The sequence below is a fragment of the Chinchilla lanigera genome, unplaced genomic scaffold (assembly GCF_000276665.1).
Source record: "Chinchilla lanigera isolate Chin_1 unplaced genomic scaffold, ChiLan1.0 scaffold00048, whole genome shotgun sequence".
Taxonomy (NCBI): Eukaryota; Metazoa; Chordata; class Mammalia; order Rodentia; family Chinchillidae; genus Chinchilla; species Chinchilla lanigera.
Window position 1 is genome coordinate 3,232,081 of NW_004955449.1, and position 13,804 is coordinate 3,245,884.

Sequence of the window (13,804 nt, forward strand, 5' to 3'; positions counted from 1 at the left end):
AATTTTAAATATTTGTTGTATATCTATATCTATCTATATCTATATCATCTATATCTATCTATCTATCTATCTATCTATCTATCTATATATATATATAAAGCATAAAGCATTAGTTTTATATTATTTCCTTAAGAAAATATACCCAAAACAAAAACAGAGAGAGAGAGAGAGGAGAAAGAGAAAGAGAAAGAGAAAAAGAGAAAAAGAGGAAGGAAGGAAGGAAGGAAGGAAGGAAGGAAGGAAGGAAGGAAGGAAGGAAGAAAAAAAGAACCCCAAAGACTCCACTTACTTAATACGGGGTCTTAGTGACAATCATATTAAGGATAGTTACCTTCTTTCGGTTGAGCCATAATTGGGGTCTGAGTTTCCTTGGTATATGTGACGATTTCTCGAGGAGGAAAATCAACTTGTGTAATTTTGGCCATTCCAAGCTTAATAGGTCCCCGTCTAAATTAAGTGAAACAAATGTTTTTCAATACAACAAATGATACAATTTAACTGTGTCAAAGCTTGTTATTTTTGAAAATTAAGAATAAAACATTCATATACACACAACATTGTAATTTAAACCCGTTTCATTCAAATTTGAGATGAACAATAAATTAGCTTTAACGAAGAATCAGGAGGTATCAAACGCATATTTCTGAATCATTTGGGGTATTTATTTTTCACTTTAGTATCTGTGCTGCCAAGCACTTTTTTTTTTTCACTTTAAAACAGCAAATAATTTCATTTCTGAGAGCAAAAAGTGTGAATCATAATAGAGTAAGAGGACAGAAATTTCAGAGTAAACTGCTGAATAAGATTAATTATAAGAACTGTTTTTAGCTGGGATATGATTCTAGATTTTAGATACATGGATCTTGGATCATATTTAATTCTATTCACCATTAGAAGACTCTAAGATTGACAACTAGGTTTCTGTTGAGAGCCTTTATTTCACTTTTTACATCTGGCAGAAACTGAGAATCACACTATCAATCTGAATTTCAAAATGAAATGTTAAAACTGTTAAGTCTCTAATCTCCACAAAGGCAATACTGTCCTTGATTCACAGTGGACAAACTAAGATCCACATATTCTAACACTAAAGCAAAGGTTTTTCTGAGTATAATGGAACTACTAAAGCTACTTTTGTTTTAATAAGATGGAAGAAATACATCATTTTTTGACAAATGGAAGATGAGAATTTCAGCTGAGAAAAATGAACCAAAAGAAAAATATCTTTTATTAGCTATATGGGGGATTTTTACTTATAATATTAGATATTTAGGTGATAAGCTAAAATATGCTCCCAAACTACCAAAGTTCTCAATTATGTAATGATTTAAAAAGGAAAGCCGATAAAGACATTGCTGCAACTTGTGGGATATATATGTCACCGGTAATATATTTTTTAAAAAATATACAAACATTTTTTCCATTTTATTTAAAACTAAATTCAAATCCTATACAAAAGAATATAAGGGACTTAGCAATTTTCAAAATTAACTTGCTTCAATTTCTATAATATGAGCCATAAGAAAATTTAAATGTGTTTTCTACTTTAGTAATATTAGACTTTAAAGACAAAAAAAAGCACAACCAAAGGAATAAGTGGAAATTTTAAGTGCATTTGAAATAATCCACAGTATTCTGAAAATAAAATTTGAAATAAGAACTTTAGATTCTGAGTCTTTTAGATGTAAATTATATAAAAAGCCAATCAGTCATGTATCTGGAGAAAACTGTCAACATTCAAGGTTATCAACTTGAATGCACATAAATAATATAACAATAAAAAACCCACAACATGAAAGCACATGAAAGACTCCAAAATTCTGTAAGAGGATGAGTCTAAAAAGGTAATACCTCACTTATCTAAAAGCCACTTAATGGGAGGGAGAGGAAGAAGCCTCAAAATACTCAATAGTGAGGGCTTCTTACAGTGTGTGAGATGCTCATGTGTTTTTCTTATATGCCTTAATTTAAGGCTTATTTACTCTTAGTTTTTAGACACAAAAATGTATGGCTACACATTTTAGCAGCTGCAAATTGTCAGAGGAAAGGAGGTATCTGAGTTAGGCACAAGGTTAGCAGCAAATATTTATCATCTGCATCACAGACTAGACTGAATGAATGAATAAAAAAATAAGCAAGCAAGCAAATGAATGAATAGTAACCTGGGGTCAGAGAGGCTGACATCTCTGTTCCTCTGAACGCTTTAAAGTGAATTTTAATATAGGAAAATTAATTAATACTTAAGTAATTCAGAGATGTTTCACTTACATGCTCAGCATATGTTAGAAAAAGACTGGGAAGATTTTACTACATCTTGGGAAAATTTATGTTGCATAATATAGAAATAATAAGAAGAATGTGGGTACCTGAATGAGTAGCCTTAAAGTACCTAAGAAATCACATATATAGAATATTTTTTTCACTAATGATACAGGATAAATGAGGTGTTACAGTAAAACAAAACTCTTGCTCTAATTATAAACTATAATATTAGAAGCTTAAGCCAAGAAAAATAGGACAATTTCACAATGAATCATATTAATTATAAAAGAGGGAAGGTAATAAATCTATTCAATACCCCAAATCGGAATCTGAGTGAAGCTGAAGAACTGATGGATCTGTATCCCAATGCAGCGTCCTAAAGGTTGTAGGACAGCCATGAAGCATTAGTAAAAAAGGCCATAAGTTAGTCACACAAATACATTCTATGAATATCTAATACTAAAGTACTGTTCACAATTAAAAAACACATGTTCTGGTTAGTACAAAAAAAGGAGTGGGAACGGCGGGAGGGGAGAGACATAAACTAGGTGTCACTCAATGTTCTAGCATGACAAGAAGCATACTATAGTTAAAGCCAGAATAGTTAAAAATATTTTCAAATTATGGGAAACTAATACTATGTACTAATGAACAAGAACAGCTAATGCAGATAACAACCCATATATTATTTGTGGGTGATAATAAGCGAGGCTATAAAAGATCTAAAATCTTAAGATTCCCAATGAAAAAGACTTTAGTAAAAACATTACAGTTAACATATTCTAATCTTGCTCAAAGCATTAAATGTGTGCAGGAAATTGTCATATTGGTAAAGGAAATGAGTCAACACATAAGCCTTTCGGTAAGAAAACCAAAGACTATTCCACTGGGACACAAAATAGCTAAAGTTTCCAAAATGTGACCCTGCTGTAATTTATGGGTTAAGCACTGCCTTGGGCTTACATGTCATCTGCTTTAGAAAACAACTGAAGATTTTGGTTTACAGAAAAAAAACACATTTTTCCCCCGGAAGAGTATTTTAAGGTTCTACCTAAGTTTTGGAGACTATCAGTCCTAAACGTATATATATTCAGTGATGTTTTAGCATTTCCTCCTGGGTAAATGTTTTACACAGGATCTTTTCCACTTAAGCTAAATCTAGCCATTACGAGAACAAAACACAATTTATCATATTTGCATTTCTTATAGGTTAGCAATACTGTCTAATGCTCAAAGTTCCTATAAAAAAGCATAATAATGTACTTGGCACTACTAGTTTTGTCAAATATGTTTGTTTTTCACAGACGTTATAATACACAACTAACTTTAACTGCTACATTTTAATACAAGTGATTTGTCTACTTTACATGACTATATAATTTATCAACAAAGCAATGAGATGGAAAGAACTAGAGAAATCCTTCACTTAAAAAATATTAAAAAGATCTTGGAATTTAAAAATGGTTGTGCACATGCAATGAAAAAAAAAAGGCCACAGTGAAGACCTACTTTGTATTACGCAATGAACAGTAACAAACTTAGGCTTTGTTAAACCAAAAAGAGTTCTATGAGATGGTCTCCAAGGAATGTTTGGTCAGTAGCCTTTACATTATATAAAGCTCTAGCTATTATCTGTAACATAAAGCTCCTTGTTGAGAATGTCATTTCAGTCTAAAATCAAGTAAAACTTTACCTCATAATAAAGCCAGTACTATCATATACATCATCTTCAGTCATATAACGTACAATTCCAATATAAACCAAAATCTTTGATAACAAGTTGATCAAAAATGAGAAAAGAACAAGTATGGATTACTCAGTTGAATAACTGTCACCTAAATTTTAGAGTTAACAGAAATGATTGAGAAAGTGAACTAGAATCTTAATGGAATGCTATTTCCTAATCTGCAAAGAGAAGTATCTCTTCTTATGGCCTTTTGATATTTAGTCATAAATTATCAGAAGTTCCAACAGAAATTCTTGACAGTTATAAAGAGTGATTCAGACATGTGTAGCTACCATAGTTTGTAATGTATAACCCATCTTTTCCTACTTTTTGATTGTACTAATCTTAGTCCATCTTACTAATTAACAGAGATGAGGGTACATGTCTACATGTTACACAGATTCATGCATTTTCCTGCAATATTTCTTCTTTATTCTTTTGTTGTCATCATTCCTGTTCAATAAAAGTTCATTCTATTTCATTCTCAGACTTTGCTGTTTTTTTTTTTTTTAACATGTCATGTATTCAGAAATGCATTATTTTACCATCAATGGTAGATGGTGACATCTACAATAATTTTCTCTATTATGGAATCTGGAGATGATTCAGCAGATTTCACAGTTCTCTTATTGTGTGTGTAAAATGAATATACTTTTGAAAATTAATGTTTCAATGTAAGTCCATACTCTCAATATAGATAATATATGTATTAAAAATTAGATGGGGGAGAGGAAGTAAAAAGAATTAAGCTGTTGTATACATGTTCCAATTCCCCATGATCAATTTAATCATTATGTACTACAAGTATGTACCAATAAAAATAATTAAAAAAAAAAGAATTAAAAGATATAAGATCATCGCACTCAAAAAGAGGATTTTTCTGTTATACCTACAAAACACTAATTTTATATTCATTATCTAAGAATAAATACTTCCAAAGATACTGAACTATTTGTTCTCTTGCTAAAAAAAAAATCTATACACTAAACATAAGTTAGAATACTATCCTTACAACTTTTCAAGTAAATAATATATTTAAAACAATGATATGATTGGTACTAAAATGTATGTCCTATGAAAGCAGAGACATAAACGTTTTATTTTTTGTGGTCATCTACAGTATTTAACACAAAGTTGGCAATCTGATGAGTATTTGTTCTATACACAAATGTTTTTCTTACCAATATTTACTCCTTGTACCAGTTTATATTCTAAAGGGACTCTAATAATCTCTAGGTTGTCCATGAAACTCAGGACATAATTTAATTCATTTTTAAAAATTTAATTCATATTTATTTAAAAAACCAGGTAGGCAGGTGTTACATAGTGTTGTTGAAAGCAAACTTGCTTCCAGGGCTTTAAAATAATCTTTCTACTCCTACTCAAAATCAGACAAAAATATAAATATAAAATAAAGAACTTTAGTAAGTATAACAATTTTTTAATCTTGGGAAATATTTTGCTGTGATGTTTGTTATAGAAGGAAAAACTCTGCACTTGAAAATATCAGTTGCTTATTAGCTATTTAAAGGAATACTAACATATTTGTGGGACTTTCTTTTCCTGTTGCTGAGACAGAACCCAGGGCCTTGCACAAGATAGGCAAGCACTCTACCTCTGAGCTATACTCCTAGACCCTGAATACTGACATAATGGCACAAAAAAATGCATAAGGATGAAACAAATTTAGCACTAAATATCAATTTAGATAGTTTTCAGAATACATATTTTAAAAAGAAAGTTTTTATTTTTTCTTAAATGAAAGAGTTATACCATTGTCTTCAAAAAGTTATTACAAGATCTGTAATTTTTGGAAAATACATCTCAAATTCAAAGTAGCAAGCTTTATGGCCTTTTAATTGTTAATGATAACCACATTATTTGATAGCTGATTTTAGTATTTTTATGGGTCAATAAAACTATCTAGAATCCTCTTAAGGCACTGGCAGTATCTGGACACTGAATACATTCTATCATTAAAATAGTAAAAGAAAATTATTATACCTAGATCCCACAGCGCCATCTCCAGAGTCTTGGCTTCCAGCTTCGCTTGGTGTGCTCACAGATTTGGAGGATGGAGACATAGGAGGAGGGACTAAATAGTGAAATAGACAGGTATCCGCTGTTACTACACGGAGAGGTTGCTCAGCTTATGACGTTTCAAAAATAATTTAACATGAAGTAATTAAAAAGGAAAAAATAATGGCAAACCAAAAAAACACATGAATGAAAATGAACAGTAGAAAAGAAAGGGGAAAAGACAAAGTTAACAATGCATGCTGAAGATTCATGCAATTTCTCTGGCAAAATGCATTTGGGCTTTATATTTTTTTAAAAGAGCAGGAGTATGGAAGGACGCATCTTCATCTCATCCATCACCAAATGTGGCCACTAATTTTTAAAGGAGAGCATTCCTTCTCTTCTAACTTCTCACTTTGAAGACCACCAGGTTATAAATATTATTACAATGGCTTCCAAATTAAAATGTTAAAATATACTTCATAAAGTCATTTAATCACTGGTTTTCCAAGATTTTAAATGTTAATTTTTCCCAAAAATTAGTATTGAAAATTATTCCCCCCCATAAAAAGGCAATTTAGAGAAATAATTGCAAGGAATGGCTCCTTTAAAATGTGTATTAGTTTCCAGCAATTTGGATGAAAAATGCAAACAGGCTGTAAAATAGCATGCCTTCTAGACATGATGCACGACATAAAGTGATGCATGCAAATTAAACAAGGCAAGATTTACGGTAACTTCCTTACCCCAGTATTCAGAAAAAACTGAAGTGTACAGACAAAGATACAGACACCCAAAATATTCTTAATCCCTTCTTATAGAAAAATACACATGTTCACAGTATATAAATAGCAAATGCTTTCTCCTAAACTATCACCTTTTAACATTATGTAACTGCAACTGAACGTGCACACTTCATGCTATGACATTTGGAAAACTTTTTGATTACCATTGCAGGGAGTATAGGAGGACCATCACTGCCATCTTCTGGTTAAATTTTATCATACATTTCCCCAATCCCAAGTATCTTTTTAAAATAATTTTTCAATGTACAATGTTAAGTAACTAATACATTTTATTTGAAGTGAAAGCCCTTCTCTTAATAGTCTTCTGAAGGAAAGGTAAGTTTCTAGTTATATAGGAACTAAAGAAATATGTATTAAATTAAAATTCTATTAGTGGAACAGTCACATTCATTGAACTCTTAGGGGTTAAATATTTATACATTCTGTAGTAAAAACAAAGAACCTGATAATCTAACAAGTATAGTATGATGAATTATATTTTAAACACAGGTATAAATTCATTATCTTTTATTTTCTCAATAGCAAATTCTACTAATACATAGTAAAAGTAGATGAAAAACAATCATAGGTAGAGTATTTATTCCCTGAGAGAGGGGGGTTCATTCTTACATTGTCCTTAAATTTCCCAAATCCGTCATCAAATTTCAAAGGACACTAAAAACAATGTTTCTAATGTTAATTAAATCTATCAGAAACAATTATAATGTCAACTACAGATAGCTTCATATAGTTCATATGTGGATATAGCACTGTGCTAGGTGCCATATGTGTGATTCAGAGTAGCTAAAAGAGATTTGTATCCAAAATCAAAGAATATTAATGTCTTCTAACTTCTTTTAGGTTATATTTCCTCATCTTTTCATCTATGTCACAATGTGAGGCTTCCTCCAGACCAAGTCCCACTGACAGAGGAATTGAGAGTAATAACTAATAGTTGCTTGAGTGTTGTAAACATATATAAATGTTTATTAAATTATAATGTGGTATCACAATGCTTTCATATTAAAGATTTTCAAAGAAGAAATTCTATTTTCTTTAAATTACATACTCATACTTAGAAAAATAATTTTTCCAAGTATATAATTAGAAAAATTGGAGAAAAATAGTAAAACTCCTATCAACCTACTTGTGATTAACTACAGAATCCTTTTTCCATTTAATATGCTTGTTTTTTCACTTTTTGGTAATTTAAAATATTAACGATCCCATTCAACAAGTTCAACAGAAACTTACTTGATTAAGGCTTCATTTAAAAAAATGCTAACCAAATTCTTTACAGAAACATGCCATATAGTATTATACATATATAGATTACATTAACCCAGCCAGTTCAGAAATAAAAGCTTCAGGAAAAAAAGAACAAACCAAAATTATCATGGTTTCTCAACCAAACAAGGGTAAATAAATCACCACGACTTTATTTTATTTTATTATTTTATTTTTGTCTTTTTGAGACAGGGTTTCACTATGTAGTTCAGACTGGCCCTGAACTCACTTTGTAGCCCAGGCTTGCCTCAAACTCACAGTGATCCACTTGCCTCAGTCTCCTGAGTGCTGGAGTTACAGGGGTGTGTCACCATGCCTGGCCCATAACTTTAAATTTATATTAGTTTAAAAAAAAACAAAAAAACCCTCCATCCTAGAACCTCAGTGTTTGTGCTGGAAGACAGTTTAAAGTCAATTGATGGAAAGGACTCCATTAAAAGAGTCTTAGCTATCATCTAGCTCACCAACTTCATCTTGCAATAATAAATAATGTACATAACAAAAGGGACAAATCTGGAAAACAAAAATTACTATCATTGTAAAAGGAGGAATTCTTAACAGAAAAGAAAGGAAATGGTAGTGCTAATTGGTGACATTTTACCCAATTAGTCTAAAAAAACAAAGAATACAGCAATTATGCAAAAAGGTGATAACACTATACTCTAAAACTTTAATAATCTTCTGAAAAATAAATGAAAGCATGAATCCCAAGAAGTAAAAGAAAAATAAAACCAATAATGAATAAATGAATGAATAAATAGATAAATGAGAAACCCAAAAAGCTGAAATCACAGGCTCTCAAATTTAAGAAAATTCACTTCTGGAATTCATTTTTAAGGATGGTTTGAGTTCAGTCTACTTGGAAAATAACATAAACCATTAATAAGTAGCTTTTGCTTTGATTTGCAGATTACCTTTCAATCAGATTACCTTTACTCTCTCTATAAAAAAAACAGATATTCAATCAGATTACCTTTACTCTCTATATAAAATAGCCTAAAACAGATTTGGCACAAAATAAAGGAATTGACATAAACTTGTGAGTATGTGAATGAATTTAAGCCTCTCAGAAGTTTAGAGCAAAGACATTACATATTTCCTTGAGACCCAAGGGAGAAATCTGAACTGAAACAAAAAAACCTGTATCATGGCATTCACTGATCATGTAAACAATACTGAAATACTGTGGCTCTTTAATTCTTTAGACTAAAAAGCCAATTGAGAAGACTCTTCCTGCCAGTTAAAGACTCTGGCCTTCAAGGATATGAAATTCACATTGCTTTATGGACTTTTGGTCCATAAAGAAACAATTACAATGTTTTTAAACTGTAAAGAACTGAGAATGTGCCTAAATTTAGAATTAGCATTACATCTACATCAACCACATAGACCTACACACACAACTCTCAAGGATGAAGAATGATATATACCCCTATTTATTTTTCAAGTAGAAGAAAGCCTCTGGCAAGAAGGGGCTTTTGCCAGAAAGAAAGATACAGAAAAGGGAAATAGTCAAGGAGTGCGAATGTAAGGAGTGGGAGCCCTGGTAGAAGACAATGAAATGGAAGAAGCAATAGAGAAGCAATATTTAGAATAACCTAAAGTTGTGAGATCTCTTCTAGTTTATCAATGATACCCAGTATGCAAATGCAGCCCATATTACAATTAATGCCCCCTTGTGGGCAATTAAGTGCTCCTTGCCTAGAATATTATCATTTAGATAACTTTTTCATAGTACCTTACTTTTATCCTTTTGAAAGATGTAGCTTCAAATATTAACTCTTTTGAAATACTGTTTTCCCTTTCCTATGCCCTTTCTGATAATGATTAGTCTCCTTAATGTGATTCAGAACATTAAATTTTTCAAAAGAAATAAATAAATGCTTATAGTATTAAAATACTATAAAGAATCAATATTTCCTTTCAAGGAACAATTTGAATTATAAATACTAAACATTAATAGTGGAGCTTTAGGCATATGTGTTAAGGACTATGAAATGCATTTAGCTTAATTCCTAAAGATAGTAAGACCTGCTAAACCCTTTACAAGTTTATTTATAATGGTAAATCTGCTAGTCAGAGACAGAAAATGGTTTAGAAATAAACTCAAGAAAAAAGGAAAAGATGGCTACATATCTGACTAAGAAACTTAAATGTTAAAAAAAATTTTTTTGTGAGATGGACTGAGAGTGGAGGGGGGTGGGTTTGCTAAATTGTCCATGTGGCCTTGAACACTTAATCCTCCCACCTCAGCTTCTAACTACCACAAGTGCACACCACCCAACTAGTTAAATGCTAAAACCTTACACACAGTATAAGCTTGTTAAAGAAGGAACAGCAGGTCCTTTGTGCATTTCCCTAGCTATCTAAAAAAACTAAATTCAATGGACAGTTCACTTTGCTTCATTAAACATAATCTTGTATGTCTTAACATTATTTAAAATTGCAAATAACTATCATGAGCTAAAGTAAAGCAATGATATTTGGCTTCTTTTTCAAACTTATTTGTTTACTGCTTCCTTGAACTGTTCTAATCCTCAGCAGAACTGAATCTCTCCAGGTTTTTTTCAGACAGGTCTTCCCTTGGAGTACAGGCTGGACTTGAATGCACTGTATAGCTGAGGCGGATAGTGAATTCATGATCTTCCTGTTTGAACTTCTGTCCTGAGATCACATACACATGCTCCCACACTTGGCCCTGAGTCTGTACTCTTAATTATTGATAACTAAAATCTTTCAAGTCAAATAGTATTTACAATAAACCGGTATTTAATCAAGAAGATACTATGCTTTCCACCCTATCAAAAAACTTTTGCTACAAATAATGCCACACCATTACTCTAAAAATTTATTAATTACAGTGTATTTATAAAATGATAGATAAAAATCATCATTCTGTTCACTCTCTCTTTAGTAATTACTCCAAATACAGAAAAAGCTTAAATCTTTAAACCTTTTCAGTAGCTATTCATATTCAAAAATTATATTCTAATTATTTTTAAAAAGTTATTTACTACATTGTCTCTCCATGGTTTAATTTAGTAGTAACACTAAATAGTTTGCAACGGTCTTATTTTTCTTCCTTCATTCTCCCTTCCTCATACCTATATTCATAGACCAAAAAGAAGAAAAAAAACTCGCATAAAAAAACCCAAGAGACCCATTTCTGTGAATGTGTCCTTCTAAAACGTAAGCATGCACAATGCTACATGACTATAAAAATACTAATCTTACATTTAGCTCAGCTAGTATCAGTTTGTTATCAGTTTATAATGGTTTATTAAGGTCAACTTTTTACCTCAGTTAACTTTTTTCAGAGTCAATTCTCAAAAATCAGAGAAGGATTCTTCTCTGCTAGGAGAAGGCTATAAAATTGTAGTAACTGAAGGCTGTTTATGATTATGACTAATGAAGCCAGCCTGTAGTCTCTATAATACAAAAAACTCTGTAGTCACTATTCCTTCTACCTAGAATGCTCCTCCTGTCAACCACAGCATAGCTGCTCCTCTGGTGTCACTTTACAAGTCTACTTCTCACAGCTCTTCCTAAACACCCCATCTAATGTCACCTCCTCACTGCTTCATAGCATGATGATAATCTATCTCCTCTGTTAGAACTGAAGCTTCAAAAGAGAAGGCTTTTGCCTGTGCTGTTTAGAAGTCCATCACTGTGTTTGGTTAACTGAAGGTGCTCAATATTTTTTGAATTAATAAGTGGACAAACTTTTGTTTTTTAAAGCAGCAGAACTAAGTATTAGTTGAGTTTTAGAAAGCAATGTTGCAAATTGTTTTCACTGGCTCAAAGGAAAGTCAAATGTGTGGAATAGTCCAAATCACTTGAATCTCTATTACATATTCATTCCCATACTAGTTTTATAATCACAGTATAGCCATGCAAAATGTCTATCCTGGCCCTCACTAAAGGAAGAAAAGAAGGAAGGAAGGAAGGAAGGAACAAAAGAAGGAAGTTGGGAGTGGTGGTACACACCTGTAATCCCAGTACTCAGGAGGCTGAGACAGGAGGATTGTTATGAGTTGGCGGCTGGCCTGGACTACACAGTGAGTTTAAAGCCAGCCTGAACTACATTGGGGACAAGGCAAAACAAATCACTTGCTATTTCTCTGAGTATATCTTAACTTTAAAAATTTTCAGCCTTTCTTCACATTTCTTTTGACAGAAAGGTTCTCCTTTTTCATCACTGCACAGTGAAATCCTATAGGTGCACAGGATACCAAAAACTACATTTCACAAATAACATTCACTTACCAATCAAAACCACAAACTTTGACAGCTATTCTGAAGTATTTCAATGTTTTTTTTTTTTCAAATTATAACTAATTGTATAGTTTCTTCATGTCTGAATAATATACTTGCTATCACATATAGGAAATATGAGTTTCATCATGGTAAGGATTTAAAAAATGCAGATCAACAAAAAAAGGGAAATGGCCAATTACACTTTCTTTAGCTTAGGTTCACTTGTCTTTTAGCACAAAATTAGAAATTTAACATGCAATTTCAGTACAATATCATTTACATACAAATTCTGAATCAAATGTGGCCTATATCAATTTTAAATTTTTAGTTTATGTCTCCGATCAGGATTACAATAATGTAATCTATTTGAGTTATATTCCAGGATCACTCAGAATCTTTAGTATAAGAATGAAAGAGCCTGGGGAATAAGAAATGCAGTAATAAAATTTGGTAAGAAAATGAAGAGGCTGGCTTTTTGAAAAATTTTTAAAAAGGCAAACTGCAGGCAAGAAAAATAAGATAAAAATTAAGTGAGCAGTGGTTGGGGATGTAGCTCAGTGGTACAGTGCTTGTGTAGTATGTGCAAGGCCCTGGGTTTTCACCTCAACAGGAGAAAAGTGTAAGTAGCAAAGTATTAAATGGAAAAGGGAAAATAATATCAGAGTGAAAATTTAAAAATTATGAAGGAATTCTGAATAGCTATATGCCAATAAACCTGAAAATTTAGTTGAAATGGATAATTTTTTGTTTGTTTTTTGAAACAGGGTCTCATTACGTAGTTCAGGCTGTTCTTGAATTCACCATGTGGCCCAAGCTGGCCTCAAACTCGCAATGATCCTCTTGCTTCAGCCTCCTGAGTGCTGAGATTACAGATATGCACCACCATGCCTGGTTTTAAAATTTTTTTAATTTTAATTTTTATTAGCACATGTTTAGAGTACATAATGATTATATTCGTTATAGGGAATAGATAATTTCCTACAAGAAATGAAATGCTAAAACTGATACAAGTTCCAAATAATCTTACAGGAATTTTCTAACAGATATTCAAGAAATAAATACTTCCAAAATTACATAACCTTTCCAGGGAACACAAGGTAGAAAATGATATAACTCATTTAATGAGACTGGTAGAACCATTATAATAAAATCAGCAAAACACAGAAGAGACTGTAGGCCTGCCTCTCATGAATATAAACAACGAATTCCTAAATAAAATATTATTAAGTCAATGCACAATTAAGAATATATAACAGCTCATAATCAAGTTAGGTTTCTTTCAGAATGTAAGTGTGCTTTTACATTATAAAATTGATCAGATGTATGTATTAAAGGGGGAAAAAGCATAAGATCATCTTAAAACATGAAGAGACCTTTGAGTTTATATAAATATTTTGGTGGTTTCAAGAATACCTGGAAATTCTTTGTGACTATGTGCTGGACTCAGTGATTTTTTTTCCCAATGTGT

General features: G+C 31.7%; 1 protein-coding gene across 5 annotated transcripts in view; it reads right to left on the bottom strand.

The window, feature by feature from the left end:
• Positions 1–13,804, bottom strand: part of Dync1i2 (dynein, cytoplasmic 1, intermediate chain 2) — a 51,221-nt gene that overhangs the window by 27,242 nt on the left and 10,175 nt on the right. For 3 of the 5 annotated variants that reach the window (XM_013518774.1, XM_005393228.2, XM_013518773.1), the window contains exons 4-6: positions 5,993–6,083; positions 2,579–2,638; positions 332–447 (exon numbers count right to left, since the gene is read on the bottom strand). In XM_013518774.1, the coding sequence (XP_013374228.1) occupies positions 332–447; positions 2,579–2,638; positions 5,993–6,083 (267 nt within the window). The remainder of the gene's footprint in view (positions 1–331; positions 448–2,578; positions 2,639–5,992; positions 6,084–13,804) is intronic. The other 2 variants (XM_005393231.2, XM_005393230.2) reach the window with 1 other exon arrangement.